Raw genomic sequence first — 15,829 nt, forward strand, 5'->3', positions numbered from 1 at the left:
TTTTGATTTTGTGTTGATTAGTTTTTTTGTAGATATGTGTCTGATTTCCATAGCTCTCTTGCAGTGCTGTCTTGACCAATTGTCAGTGGCTTTAATGTATCCATAAAGAGATGAAGGCCCAATGCTTTCTAATAGCTCTTTGATGACTTTTTTCTCAGTTTAGCATATTTTGATGTGTCTCCATTGCCTAGATTATTGATGTGGTTAAGAAGTTTTTACTGATACAATTCCAAGTATATTGGCTGATCATTTGGATAATATTTTATAATATACACAAATTTTAAATCCTCCTATACTTTCCTATCAAGTTATATGATTTTTTACATATTGTAATTAATGTATCTGAAATAGTTGCATACATTTGTTCTTTGATAATTTCATTTATGCTTTTAATTATGTCTTAATTTTACTGTGTAATTATAAGATAATTTTCATTTTGTAAACTTTATTTCTCCTTTTTTGACCCCCCCCGGGACTGGAGAGATGACTCAGAGATCAAGAGCACTGTCTGCAATTCCAGAGGTCCTGAGTTCAATTTCTGGCAACCACATGGTGGCTCACAACCATTTGTAATGAGATCTAGTACCCTCTTCTGCCTGTAGGGATACATACAGGCAGAACACTGTGTACATAATAAATAAATAAACGAATAAACAAACAAATAAATAATTTTTTGACATTCCCATTCAAAGTTTGTAAAAGTTTATTTTCCAAATATATTTTTAATGTCAGTACTGGCTAGACACCAAGTGCTTCCTTCTGACCTAATTCAATAAATGTAGTTTGTTAATATTATCCTTAAGGTTTAAGTTATATTTCAAAAAATTTCTTTAACTCCACATAACAGAACAAAATGTTTAAGTATGTCAGTAATAGGAAAGAGTGCGACAGACAAGGATTCCATGTTATTGTGCATTTTTGATCAAGTTTGAATTCTCAATTTATTAGAAGAGCGTTGATTATATCTTGAACCCAGATATTTTCATCCCACTCTCAGTTGTTTGTAGCAGTCAGTATGAAATAGGTTGCAAACACTGCATACAGATTTCTTTTCTGCTTTCATAGTGATTTAAGAAGTTTTAGTATATTTGCTTAACATGTCTATATTAATTTTTAAAGAGATGTTAATACCTGATTTGAGAGAAAGTGTATTTTTGATGTAACATTGTACTTCATCATTGGAAGTTTGATATATACTTTAAGTGTCTAAGGATCCTTAGTATTACTAAGTGAAAAAAGTTGTAACTTTGTATAACCAACATTTTCAACTTTAGAAATATCATTCCACCAATAAATCATCTGGTGTAACTTGAAGAACTCTAGAATATAGTATGGCAAATGCTTTTTCTGAATAGGCAGTTAAAATAATTCTGTATTTTTGGAAAACACATCTCAAACATGAATTACACAAAATAAAGTAGTGGAATATGAAGTAGATTTAAGTACTAACACATAGTACTGCATCATGGTACTGAAAAGTTAGATGGCCCATAATACCATGCTTTGACATAATCTACAATCATTCACCAATGCTTGTAACAGGGAAACGAAGAATTGGTTAATCAGAGACCTCAGTCAACTTAGTGCATTTGGGGAATCATGTGACACACTTGCCCCAACTTGAAATGGATACAGTCAATACAGGCAGTTGTATTTTGTATTTGTTGAGTGCCTGCTTTTTCATATCACACTTTTGGTTTTCATTTTCATATTACTATTATGAGGTTGACTGTGTCTGTTTTTCTTTTGCTAGCAAGGAAAGAGGAGGCTAGAGACTTATCTGCGTCATCAGTGATATTTGAACTTGGTTTCTTTCTGCACTTTTTACTCTCTGTTGTGTAGGGACAACTGCGACAGTATTTGTGATAACATTGTCTTCAGATGAGGGATGATCAAACTGAGCTAAGTTAAGAATTTCCCCTCAAACACACTTTTATCAAGTGATACAAATAGAACTTGAAATGAGAAGATTAGAAATAAGCTCCAGTCCTCTTGCAGCTCTTGGCCCTTTGTACACACACTAGTTATTATGGACTATCCTATAAGCAGTTACTTTTATGTATGGTGCTAACTTTTATGATCATACAGTCAGGCTTTAAACTCCACAGTTTATGATCACTAAAATTTTTTAGGTGATAGTGTTGATCTAAGATTCACAATGCTACATGTTTTACATATATGAGGAATGTTGAGTAGTCATATTCAGAGTAGCAGGAACTATGATGATTTCTAGGAGCTGGGAAAAATGCTAGAGAGTTGCTCAGTTGGCATAGTCGTGCAGTTTTCTAATATGAAAATGTTCTGGAGATTGGTGTACATACAAGTATACTTAACACTACTAAAGGGAATACTTAAAATGGGTAAGGTAGTAAATTCCATCCTACATATTTTACCTCAATTAAAAATAAAGAACATTAGTCAGACATGATGGTGTATGCCTATAATCCCAATACTCTGGGAAGATCGAGAGTTCAAGGACAACCTTGATGATATGATTGTCTTAAAACAATGACAGCCTGGCTACAGTGGCACATACCTTTTATCCCAGCACTTGTAAGGCAGAGGCAGGCAGATCTCTGTGAGTTTGAGCCAGCCTGGTATACAAAGCGAGTTCCAGGACAGTCAGGGCTGTTATACACTGTCTTGAAAAAACAAACCAGACCAAACCAAACCAAAACACAAACAAAAACCAAAATTAAGAGAAGTTGTGTGACAACTTATCATGGCATTAAGTTAACTTATGTGGCACCATGGGGATTGTTACTCATTACTTTATGTTTTATTCACAGTGATTTGCAGCCCTGGATCCTACAATCCCCGGGATGGAACTCATTGCCTTCAATGCAACAGCAGCCTGGTGTATGGAGCGAAGGCATGCATATAGGCCACTGCCTCGTGTGACCCAGTGGTTTATTAAATACAAAAGTATATTTTCGAAGTGCTAAATTATAATAAATCACTATTTGCCAAAATTAAATAATCAGAATTTACAAAGCTATGGTGTCCTCTTTCAATCCAGTACTGTATGTATCATCTTCCTTGGCTAACACTAGAGCTGCGTTTGACACCAGATGGCTCCTGTGTCACTGCGTTTTAAAAACTGTTTTGAATGTTCTGTATTTGAATGTGATGTTAATGACTTTTTCCAGGAATTTAAAAGGTGTCCCATTTTATCTTTGCTATGTATCACCTAGATTCATGCCATCATATTCTGTTATAAGAGCTTTAATTTAATCTTACAGAATTTTAACTATTTGAGCTCAGCCTGTGACAGCTTAGAGCCAGTTTCAAAAATATGTCCTGGGTCTCATCATTGTACTTTGTTACATAAGACCTGATCATGGGAAACTGCAGGTTTTAGTATGTATAGGTCAATGTGTTGTCTTAAACTAACAATTACTCTCAAGCTAGACATGGCAGTACAGGCCTGGAATCTTAGTACTTGGCAGGCAGAGACGGAAAGTCAGGAGTTCAAAGTCCAAGGACAGCCTGGACTGTATGACATCCTGTCTCAAAAAGTGTCTTACATTACCTCCTTCACATTTTAGAATGGAGTAACCACTGAATTTTCTCAGTAGACCAAAGCAGTTTGTCTTCCTTACAGTACTTCCAGAGCAAAGAATTAACAATCATCACAAGCTTCATTTGCTGCACCATTAAAATGTGTACTATGTGCCAGAAGTCACAGCTGCTACCACCAATACCTTATTTTACATTGGGATACACATTTTGAATATGAGGAGTTGCTGATTTGTAATTACTTAAATAGAGGAAAATTCACACCTAACTTTGAAGTCCTTTTCTGAAGTCCTTAGTGATCACCTGGTTCATGTTTCCTGTGTCTTCTCTGTGAGGCATTGCCTGCTTTGCTCTTGACATTTCCCTGTCCTAAAACATGAGTGATTCAAGGATGGAAAGAGTAACAGTTGGATCTCAATATCCTTGAGTGATAGGTTGACTAATAGAAGTTTTTTTTTTTTTTTTACTAGAAAAAAAAAAGCTACACAGTTGACTTGTAGAAACCAAGCTAGCTAGAAAATACCCTGTCTTATCCTCCTGTGGACAAGCACAGCCTCAGAATTCTCATGGAAATCATGGAAGGTGAATGACCTGTGGTTATTCGTGGTTAGCCCTGATGGTAGTTATGTTCTGTCTCTGGGTTTTCATCATCATAAAATGTTTGCTTCTTTCTAGCTTGTAGAGATTTTTCAGATGCTTTCTTTCTTACAGCAGGTAACATACTGAGCATTACATTGTTTGGGTGAAATAATTGTATTTCTCTAAGTAGTTAATTAGCTCATACATTCTGTTACTTCTAAAACCCAGGTTTCCTCTGCTAAAACTTTCTGAAGTCATCCCAGTCTCTTAAGTATTTATTGGGATGGATTGAAGATGTTCTTGAAGTTGTCAGTCTGGAAAACAAAGCTAGAACTGCAGTGATGATGGTTAAAGTCCAGAGAGAAGTGCCATCCTGGGGCACAGATAATCTGGGGTAGGAGTAGACAATGAAAGGCTGGTCAGTTAAGTTTCTAGTTTATCCAGGCAGACTTTACAACAAAGCTGTGCCAATGTTAGGTTGGAACAAGGCAGAATTAAAAAGGTTAGGTCAAGACAGCTATCTTTTGAAAGAAGCAGGGGACAAACTAGGAGGAGAAAGGGAGACATTCATGACTGCTTTTTCCTGTTTCACATAGTGAAATTATCTATTTTTGCTATATAACATCACAGTTGTTTTAATCCTTGTGTGTTTGTAGTCAACATTCAGCTACACTAGCATATCCCTTGCTTCATAGCTCACTTCTTAGGATACAGTTAGGTTTTTTATACAAATTAAAGGCCACTGAATAAAAATATGTCAGAAGCTATGAGACAAGTTACTTCTGTTATAATGTCAGATAAGCTGTGCAGTGTTGACAGTTTAAAATGACGGCAATGTGCACTAAAAACTGCAAGCTGTTTTTAAAGGGCATGGTCATAAAGCAGTTTCAAGTAGTTCTGTTTCCATTAAGATAATTGCTTCCTGTATAATAACTTTTCAAGTATATGATCAGATGATCTTAGCAACACCTAACGATGTTTTAACATCTTTTAAGGGGAAATAATTATTCCTGTTATGTATTCATTATATTTGTATCAAATATGTAATATATATTTATTTGGCAATGTAGAAATAAAGATCCCTGGGTTTGGTTTGGTAATCTCAGTTTCTGAAGATTCTAACAAGTAAATCAGAGATAGGTGAAATAGTATGTCCGGTGGTATAAAGGGTCACAGCTTATATAGTAATAAAATTAGCACAAAAGCCCTACAAGAAAGAATAATAAACTATTTTCCTTTCACCTGACAGACTGTCACCAAACCATTAAATTGACTGTCACATTTTCAAACTGAATGAATTAATTTAGATTAATTATATATTTGAATGTATTTGGGTGACATTATTATTATTATTTGTATTTTGAGCTTTAAAACAAATGCACTAAAATGTTTATCTCATGATTATCTCATGTAATAAGATTATGCATGAGCTTTTTAAGCCTTCTGTTTCCCCAAATTTCTTCACTGGTATGAATTACTTTCCAAATGTTGGAAGCAATAATAAACTTACTTTGAAAAACTGCAGGAGTAAGCATGAGAGAAGATGTTGTTATTATCTCTCCAGCACCAGTTTCTTTCATCCTCTTCCTGGCAGGGCAGCAGCTTTGCCTACACAGTGCATGATCTTTCTAGAAGCTAGATGCAGACTTTCTTAGATACCATGAGGTGAACCAGCTATAGGAGTAGAAGGAACCTTATACTGACGATAGAGTAGAGCTACCAAAAGAACTGGGACTCCAACGATGTCACCGAATCATTGCCTTTGTTAATTGAGGACTCCAGCCTGCCCTGCACTTCACAGTTCTATGACATAGGAAATTCATTGTATATAAGCAAGTTAGGTTTTTGATTAGAGATAAACAGTCCTCGTTGATAAAGCACTAACTACAAGGGTGTTGTAAAAAGAACACCAGAAGAGGAAGTTAATTAACAAAGCATTTTAGAACTCAGCCATCAGTAATGTCTTAGCTTTTTTGTAAATTTTCCATATTCAAGTTCATGGGACATTTCTCTTAATATTATGTGTTTTTCCAAGCTATTTGATTTACTAAATTCATATAGAATTGATGGCTGTAGTATTTTACTTATTTCAGCAAAAATATGAAATGGTTAAGCATTCTGTTTGTGAGATATTTCTGTTGCTTCTAGATTTTCAGTGGTATGTGTCATTATAGTTGCCTTCTTTCTAGGCCTGCTCTAGGATTTTTAATGTTCTTTGTATCAAATATTCAGAACTGATAGGCTTAGCTATTTCTAATCATCTGGATAATTCCCCAATTAGAGTGACTCACAGAAAAAAATAAATATTTCATTGCATTCTCTCTGATATGCCATTTTTTTAAAAATAGAAACTACAAAATTTAAGAGCCAGAGGGAGGGTGAACACCAAGGAAGCAAGTTTTCTCAACACAACAGGATAGATTGTTGAACTCACAGAGACTGTAACAGCATGCACAGGGCTTGCACAGGTCTGCACCCGATGGGGTCCTAGAGCTGAAAGGAGAAGTGGACACATGCCCTCATCCCTTGCCCAATAGCTATCTCCAGTTGATAACCACTTGCAAATGAAAATTAAGTTTTCTCCCAAGTAGTTTCACTGGGGAAACAAACTACTCTTAAGGGTAGGCTGCATGCTCCATAGTACATGGCCAATGGAAAAGAAACTCGGGGGTAGCTTTAGGGTATCTTGCTTCAGAATGTTGTGTCAGCTTTTCTCTTTTTCTTCTTTTTACATTTTTCTTACCTATCCACCTATCTATTATCTACCTACCTACCTATTTATTATTTGCTCCCTGTTTTTACCCTACAGTTCTTTCTCATACTTTTATAAAAAATAATTATTCCATAGCATAAAAAAATTAAATAAATCAATGAGCATAAGCAAAATATGCCTATTTTGCTATGTTGAAACTGATTTGAGTTTTCATAAATATATTGAACTTTGCTTTTATTTATATATGTAGGAAATAGAACATTTTCCTTCCAAAATTTATTTCATGTGCAGTTTCAAAGGAAACTGTCAATTAGCTGTTGGTTCATAATGGTGTATCTAAAGATACTTTAGTAGCCTCTTATTTATTTATTTATTTATTTCGAGACAGGGTTTCTTCGTAGCTTTTTGGTTCCCGTCTTGGAACTAGCTCTTGTAGACCAGGCTGGCCTCGAACTCACAGAGATCCGCCTGCCTCTGCCTCCCGAGTGCTGGGATTAAAGGCGTGCGCCACCACCGCCCGGTTTAGTAGCCTCTTTTTTATGTTTTTAAATTTTTATTGAAAATAGATTTTTAAATACAATATATTCTGATTATAGTTCCCTCACTTCTCCTCACAGTTCCTTGTCACTTCCCCTGTCACTAAGGTCTACCATGTTTCTGTCTTGCATTAAAAAAATGGGCATATAAGAGATAATAATATAATATAATGCTCTCATAAAAACAAACACAACAGAATAGGACAAAAGAAATGAACAGAAGAAAGAAGAAAAAGGGCCCAAGAAAAGGAACATGAAACATATATAGCAGAGACATACTCATTTACACACTCAAGAATTCCATAAGAACACAAAAGAAGAAGTAATCTGATGCCATTCTTAAGATTGTTTAATTTGATAGATGAAACCAGTTCTTCAGGTTTTTATTTCTGAGTATTAGTGAGGTTGATATCTCCCCATAATAATGCTTCTACTGTGGATTATTGTATTGTTTACTGAGTGCTTATTTAATTTGCCTATCTTTTTAAATCACCATTTTGATTTCATAGGATCTGAAAAAGCCAAAATAATTTAATGACATGCCTGGAATTTTACACAGCAGGTAAGTAATAAAGCCTAGTGTCAGTGGCGACTTAATACTGCTGCACATTCCCAGAGCCTTGACTCCTCTCTCGTAGATGGTGGATCCTGACCTCCATCACTTTAAGGGCCTGTCTCTGCCTTCATCTCCAGCATAGCTTATGTCCTTCAGCTGCTGGTGTGTTGGGTCTCCAGGCACTTGATTTTTTTTTTTTTTTTTTTTTTTTTTTTTTGGTTTTTCGAGACAGGGTTTCTCTGTGGCTTTGGAGCCTGTCCTGGAACTAGCTCTGTAGACCAGGCTGGTCTCGAACTCACAGAGATCCTCCTGCCTCTGCCTCCCGAGTGCTGGGATTAAAGGCGTGCACCACCATCGCCCGGCCAGGCACTTGATTTGCCTTCCATCTCAATAAGAGAATAAACTGAATACTCTCTGTAAGGCTTTTGCATTATTTTGAGTAGTGTCACTAACCAACTGACACTGTTAAGGAAGCTAGGAATTAATATATTTAGTTGATTCCATGAATGTGTATATTTTAGCATACTTCACCAAAATAAAGCTAGCAGTCAGGCAATTGGAGTGCTATAGTAACACTAATTAGTTTCTCTCTGAACAAGGCTGAAGACATTGGTGCTTGTTGATGGTGTAGTAGACATATTGGTCTTCAGGAAGATGTCAAGTTTTGCGTGTAGTGATTTTTTTTGTTAGTATCTTATTACAGCTCAGTTCCTGTGAATCTTTATAATTGGTGTCCATTTTCTCTACCATCCACATGCCCCTCTTGATAGCAGTGAACCCCTTTGCCAGTTTCTCTAGAAAACTTCCTTGAAACCTTAGACATAACATCTCCTCACTTTGTTGTTTGATGTCTCCTCACACTGCAGACATGTTTCAAATAGCATGTAGAATGTTCGAACTGTTCCAAAACTTGAGCATGTGGTTAATTCAGTCATTTCAGAAGTGTTTCCACATGCCTGGCAAATACAGTCTACATTGACTGTGGCTACTACATTTTAATGTAGCACGGAATGAATATTTATGTTCAACCGACAATATATAATTTCACAGTAGGCTATAGTTCACATGGATCATTGTCTAAGATCAGAAGGAGTTTGAAAGGAATGTTTTGTCTGTAACATCCCGTATTAGTTATTTTTCTCAGTGTTGTGACAGAACACTTGATTTTGATAAAAGGAGCTTAAGAAAGGGTCTTTTTGAGGCTGCATTTTCCTGGTGGGGGAAATCTGGTGTCAGCACTGAGGCAGCTGAGTTACATTGCTTCTGTAGGCAGAAAGCAAAGAGGATGAAATGATGGTGAACAGTTCATTTTCTCCTTTTCATTCAGTCCAGGACCTCCATGAGACGGTACCAATCTCATTCAAGACGAGTCTTTCCCTCCCCCATTTAAACCTTTCTTGAAAGACCCTCAAAGAAAACTCATGGAAACATTCCATGGCGATTCTAAATCCAATCCAGTGGACATTGAATATTAACGATGATAACTCCACCCCTTGCCAGCTTGACACCCAACCCACCACTTTAAATTGTAACATTTTTTTCTTTAACCACTAAAGTCATCCTTATCACATAATTCAAAATAAATACATTTAGTCCATCTCTAAAAGATCCCTCTGATTTTAATGATTCAAACACTTTTCAGAAGTCTGTAGTATCTTCTCAGACTCGGGAAAGTCTCTTAGCTATGAACTGTAAAATCATAAATCAAGTTGCAGACTTCTAACATACAGCGGTACACACAGTAAATATTTTTATTTCAAAGTGGAGTAATGGGGCAGTATCAAGGAAAGTTCCGACCAAAGCAAGACCAAAAACCGTCAGGGAAGACACCAAACTCTGTAGCTCTAGATTTGCCATCTGAGTCTTATGATGGACACATCGGGTTCCACTGTCTCAGGCAGCCCTGCCTCTGATGACTACAGTACACATACTGTCTTGAACAAGTCACTCTGAGCCTACAGCTAGTCTTGGTAGATACCTCACAGTCCTGGCATCTCTACAGTCCTGGCGTCTCTAGCATGCTGGGGACTCCACTGCAAAATTAGGCTTCACTCTTTCAGGTTCATGTGCCCTCCTTGGGGCTTCCTTGCTGGGAATTTGTTGACCATATATTGCCTACCTCTGCAGCTTTCTTAAACCTTTATTTTTACATCTTTGATGCCTGAAATTGGTTTCATATGGGTGATGCTGCCATGTTAGCTTGCCAAACTGAGGTGTAGCCTAGCCTTCTTGAACCACATTTGTATCTGGCTTGGTGTCATTTTGAGGCCGAGTCTGGGGAAACACTTCCATAAGTGGCCACTGTGGAGCAAGGAAACTAGTGGCCTTCTTAGAGTAGATTCCCCCTTTTCAAGTGAATTTGAATTTTCATAAGTGGTAATCGTGTGTGTGTGTGTGTGTGTGTTTAGGGGGAAGTCTTGCCTTCAGGACATCTTTTTTAAAAGAAAATCTTTCTAGTGACCAGTGTTTCTCTTTAATGGTGTGAATGCTCTTAATAGTTAAGTAAACTTTCTTCCCACCTAAAATTTTAAACGTGTTCATGTTCCTTTCCTCTCCAGTATGCAAATACTTAAACATATTTTATTCTTTGACAATTTCACATGTGTATATAATTTTGATCACACCCTCTCTTATTCTCTTCATACTTTGATTGCACCCCTCTTTATCATTTTCAAGTTATTTTTTTCTGGTTCATTGCAAGGCTGCTACTTGGTAATTCTTCAGTAGATTATTGTCTGTCAGGCATTAGTCTGCCCCTGCCCTGCTTTTCTGCTTCCTGTATTCACCATAGGCATGACACTCATACCTTGCCTGGGCGGCTCTGCCTTTGGCTTGTCCTCAGATTCACCATTCTCTTAAGCTCTCAATAATATGCTGCCAAACTCTCTCAGGGAAATAGTTAATTTCAGTCATTTTTCAAAATTCTTCCTGATTATTTTAGATTTTCCTAGGTGATTTATGCTTCTAATCTGCTGCTGAAACTTCCAGTACTGTCCTTTAGTCTTTGAATGCAACACGTCTGTTTTGTATTCCATGTCTGATTGTCCTAAGGAGATCCCATGCCTCTCTTACCATTGCTCTTTGTGTCTGCCCCTTTGTGCAAACTGATTCATAACCCTGTGTAGCCTTTCAGCTTTGATGACAAGTGAGAGGTTATGCTTCAAATATGTATGACGTCAAGTTCAGATAAGAGAAGATGCTGGCTCCTAAAGAAAAGAGTCCAAGACCCCAACAACCTTGGGGCCACTGTAAACCCACATTATATAATTATATTTCCATTGGTAACCCAGTGATTAAGAGGTAAGCTGCAGTTCAGGGGAGGGTTGTTTGAGCTTCAGTGGGACCACAGATTGAAATGTGAGAAGATCATTGAAGACTCACCTTGACCACACTTTGAAACTTTTATCTCATGCAATATCAAAATATTGTGAATAACTGTAACCATGAAGCATACTTAGGGCAAAAATGCAGAGAACATCAGACTTCCCATTCTGGTCTCTTGGTCTCATAACTGTTTCTCTATGCTTTGAATTTTCCAGTTACTTCAAGAAGTGTCGATTCCTTACAGATTTTCTGGTTGCAGGATGGTTACTCTAAATTACTTAATCTTCCAAGGTATGTGAAGTTCTCCGTCTTGATAAAGAATAGTGTACACACACACACACACACACACACACACACACATACACACACCATTTTATAGATGTATATTTGAGATCAAGTCGCTTGTAGTCCAGACTGGCCTCAAATTCCCTAGGTAGCCAAGGTTGACCTTGATCCTCCTTCCAACTTCTGGAGTACTAGAATTACAGACAGCACCATTACAGCAGGCTCTTCTCTTTTATGATTTAAAAGTGTTTAACATATGTTGTCAAAAAGCCAGTATAGATATGATTAAATAAAATCATGTGAGGTATAGAGATCTACTTATTGTTAGTGCACACATCTGGATATACAGTTTAATGTTCACTGCGTTTACTTTTAGAAATGACAAAGTAAAAACACTTCATCACAGTCAATATCATCAGACATGTTTATTTTGTAGATATACTTCACTGTAAATCCTTGTCCAATTTTATTTAAATACTAAGTGAAAGTATGCTGTATAGCTGAGGCAATATTGAGGAGTGTGTTTAAATATTTTATATACAGTAATGATATTGGAGGCATTTGGAGTATTTTAATGGTACTTTTTATTGACCTCCCTTAAAGTGTTTTAACAGACTGACAAACATTTTAAAAGTGACTCTACCTGGAAGTGCAAAATGCAGTTTCATGAATATTTTATTTTGTAAGTCAGTTTATGACATAATGTACTCATCTAACAACATGTACAAAGTTGGCCTGATGGTATAAATTTAGTTCCATGTAAAGTTATGGTAATCCAAAAACATTTTCCAGGCAGACATAATACATGAATGGATTAAAAACAAGGATATTATCTAAATCATATTCACTTTTACTGAATTTAAATCTCAGTCTCTTCATAGTTTTCACTTACATAGCTAATGAATGCTTGTGTATAATTTGTGCTTTACAGATGGTATCTATCTCGTTCTATGTTAAAATACCCATTTGCCTCATCTTGTCAGGAGCCGGTGCTCTCGTCCCATTTCGCAGATGCACATTGAGTTGCAAAGAGGTAGGTAATATGCACTTGGTAAGCTGAGTGATAGACTAGACTCGAACACCATCACAGAGATGAAAAACAGTGAGAATCTTCATGTCTAAACACTTTAGCAGTGACCTAGCCTTGTTTCTGGAGGTCCTGACTCTGTAAATGTGCAGTAAAACCAAGGCCAAGGATAAGAAAGTCTCATGATACCTTCTAAGTCTAGTCTGTTCACTGAATCCTGACCCCATCCCACCAAACAGGCTGGTGTTTGTTTCTCAAAGGGGCTCATTATGTATTAACATGTTTGAATTTCACAAATGATTCTTGCATGAATCTTGTGGTTTTCAGCACACCTCTTATTATCTGTGCTGCTCTAAATTTTAACATCTCCATTCCCCAAGGTAACCACTTGTTTTGCTTTTTCCTCTTTATGATGTGATTTGTCCTTTCAATTGTAGTTGTATTCTTTGGTATACAAAAAAGCCCACTATGTATATTTTAAAGACATTCAGTCTTGGCTTAAATAGAAATCCATTTCTGTTTCTGATTTAAGGGTTATATACACATATGTGTGAATTTTTAATGTTGGCTATAATTAATGTATAGCCTATAAAAATATACATTAAAAATAGTATTTTTATCTCAACCACTTTTATTGAAACCATACTTATTTTAAAGTGGGATTGCATTCCTGGGCCAAAATAGAAAAGATGTGTTGGCTTGACTGATGTTCATGGACCATGGTATTGGAGGGTCCATCCCAGTCAAGTTACCTCCAAATTCACTATCATCATTTTGATTGGAAAGAATCTTTGTTGTTTTTGTTTGATGACTAACAGACTTAAAGTTATAAACCTGTCAATGTGTAGCATAAACAGGCTGCTTTGTAATGAGTTTATATTAATCTAAAGTTTCATAGGGTTGGATGAAAATGAAGTAAGACATTAGATAGGCACTTAATTTTCATAAGCCATTTCTACTATATAATGTTAATTTCCCAATTTTACCACTGCCTATTGTATATAAAAAGGTAGCTAAAACATTGTCTTTAAATGATACTGATGTAACATACTGACCTGAATGTAAGAGTTAAGAATGACATATGCTATGATCACTTATTTTTATTGATTTAAGGCCTCTGGGGAGTATTCTGGAGTAAGTGGTCTATGGAACCAAATATTATACACTGCATACCCACCTGGCCTGAACTGGGTTCAGAAGACAAAGTGCACTCTTTGCCTGTGGAATGAGATGAAAGATTGACTAAGGCTAACAACTGCTCCCCTAGGGGGAAGCTGGATGGAGGTTGCACTCTCCCTTCCTTCCTTGACCATGTCTCATGAGGAAAGTGGGTTTTATGGGCTTTGCAACCAAATAGATTTGACCTCAGTGGTACCACTGAAATGTGAACAGTGCACCTGCAGTGTGATGTTTTCTCACAGCAGAACTGGTGATAGCAGATGCTAGAATTTAAAGTTTGAAAATGTAGTATTTGCCACAGGTTTCCATCTAATAAGTGATACTTTTCTTCATTAGCTGTAAAATGCTAATATGGATTCATTAATATTTGAATATGAAGTGTCCCTCACAGGCTCATGTATTGACTACTTCGTGACACAAGCTCATGTGTCAAAGGCTTCATAGGAGTATTTTGGAAACCAATGGAAACTTTGAGATGCTTGAAGGAAGAAATAGGTTCCTGGGGGCATGCTTGTGGCCATTACACCTCGTTTCTAGTCACTTCTTTTCTTTGTTTTCTGCTGGGTGACAACCTTCTCTCCCAACCACCTTTGACCATCATAATGTACTGATGAGCCACATGGAACGAAGCAACCATGAGAGAAACATCTGAAGCCGTAAACTATAGCAAATCCTCCATCCTCTACATTGTTTATGTCAGGTATCTTACCACAGCAGGTAAGTCACCATCGCATAAAGGGTTATCATATCTGGTCATATTTTATAAGCTCAATACAAAGTTATTAACAAAACCATAAGGATCTACTAATGTTTGAAAACCCATTTTAACAAGAAATTTAGATAGTTTGATTAGAAATTAAAATATGTGACAAACAGAAAAGGGAGGCTATGAACACCATTGTGTGGGGCGACTGACAAATGTCAGAACTTCACAGTTGAATCAGGAGAGCATGGTGCTCTTCATTCCCTGTGCTTCATGGGAGTAGGCAAAAGAACACTTTGGAGATTGTGTCTCATTTCAGGAGGGCATCTGTCTAGATATGATAACAAGGCTTTGTGTCACAGGCTCTAGTAGAAAGCACTCGTGAATTCTGCCCAGCCATTCTCTAGGTTGACTCTTCAGGTGTTTTGAATGTCCTGACTGGGGACAGTGCTGGCCACTTTTATGATATTGTGATTTTAAATAATTAAATAACCCCATAGACAAATAAAAATAAAATAAAATTGCATTTAGTCTAGAACGGAAAACAATAAAGAGAATAAGGAAATGAACATTTTTCATAAATGTATATAGAAACAAGTGAAGTGTAATTCCAGAAACTTAAGAAAAATAGTAAATTTTAATGAGCAAATAAAATATTTTTAAATATTAAATAAAATTGAGAAATGTTTCTACTTCTTAAACATATTGAATTCTAACTAGAGTGGGAGATATTTAGAATTATTTTTTGTTAATAGGCTGCAATAATAATTTAATAGATGACTTCAGGTGTATTCATCGATTTGATATCACTGTGTCTGTATTATAGGTCTTATGTCCTTGTTAGAGAATCACAGGTATGCATTTCATGCATTGTAAACTGCCAATAGAGCACACCTTAATTTACATTTTCATGTTACTGAATATTGGAGTGAAAATTCTTGCCCTGATTGTCAGTATCACTTAGAAGTCCATGGAATTATTCAGCTAACATAGGCATTTAAAATTAGTTTTTTTCTACATGCTTTTTTGTGATAAACAAAAGCAGTGAATGCCTTACAAATGAGAGTGAAGTTTGACACCTGGAGAAATATCAACAGCCATCCCTTTTAAACAATTGCAGCAGTCTTGGAGCTACTCTGATGCTATGTGTGCAGCTCAGTTCACTGATTCAGTATCAGGTCCATAGACGCCAGCTGCAGTGCTCAGTCATATTGCCCAGAAACATGAGATATACAGAAATACTCAAAATCCTAAAATAAACTCTAGGATTTGAAATTTTTATTTAAAAATGGTATAATACAAGGAAATACCAAAGCTGTAAACTTGATTGCATTTATTATAAGCATCATTATATTTTCATTAGAAGCTTTCTTCAGGGTGAGAACTTTTCGTCAAAGTGGTTTGTCCT

At 36.4% G+C, this 15,829-nt stretch overlaps 1 protein-coding gene across 1 annotated transcript in view; it reads left to right on the forward strand.

Annotated features, from left to right (window-relative positions):
• The window catches only part of Zpbp (zona pellucida binding protein), a 123,643-nt gene extending 119,560 nt beyond the window's left edge, over positions 1-4,083 (forward strand). Inside the window, exon 8 of the mRNA XM_057772361.1 lies at positions 2,790-4,083. Coding sequence (XP_057628344.1) covers positions 2,790-2,884 — 95 coding nt within the window. The 3' untranslated portion in view covers positions 2,885-4,083. The remainder of the gene's footprint in view (positions 1-2,789) is intronic.
• The last annotated feature ends 11,746 nt before the right edge of the window (positions 4,084-15,829 follow it).

This window comes from Chionomys nivalis, chromosome 6, assembly GCF_950005125.1.
Source record: "Chionomys nivalis chromosome 6, mChiNiv1.1, whole genome shotgun sequence".
Lineage (NCBI taxonomy): Eukaryota > Metazoa > Chordata > Mammalia > Rodentia > Cricetidae > Chionomys > Chionomys nivalis.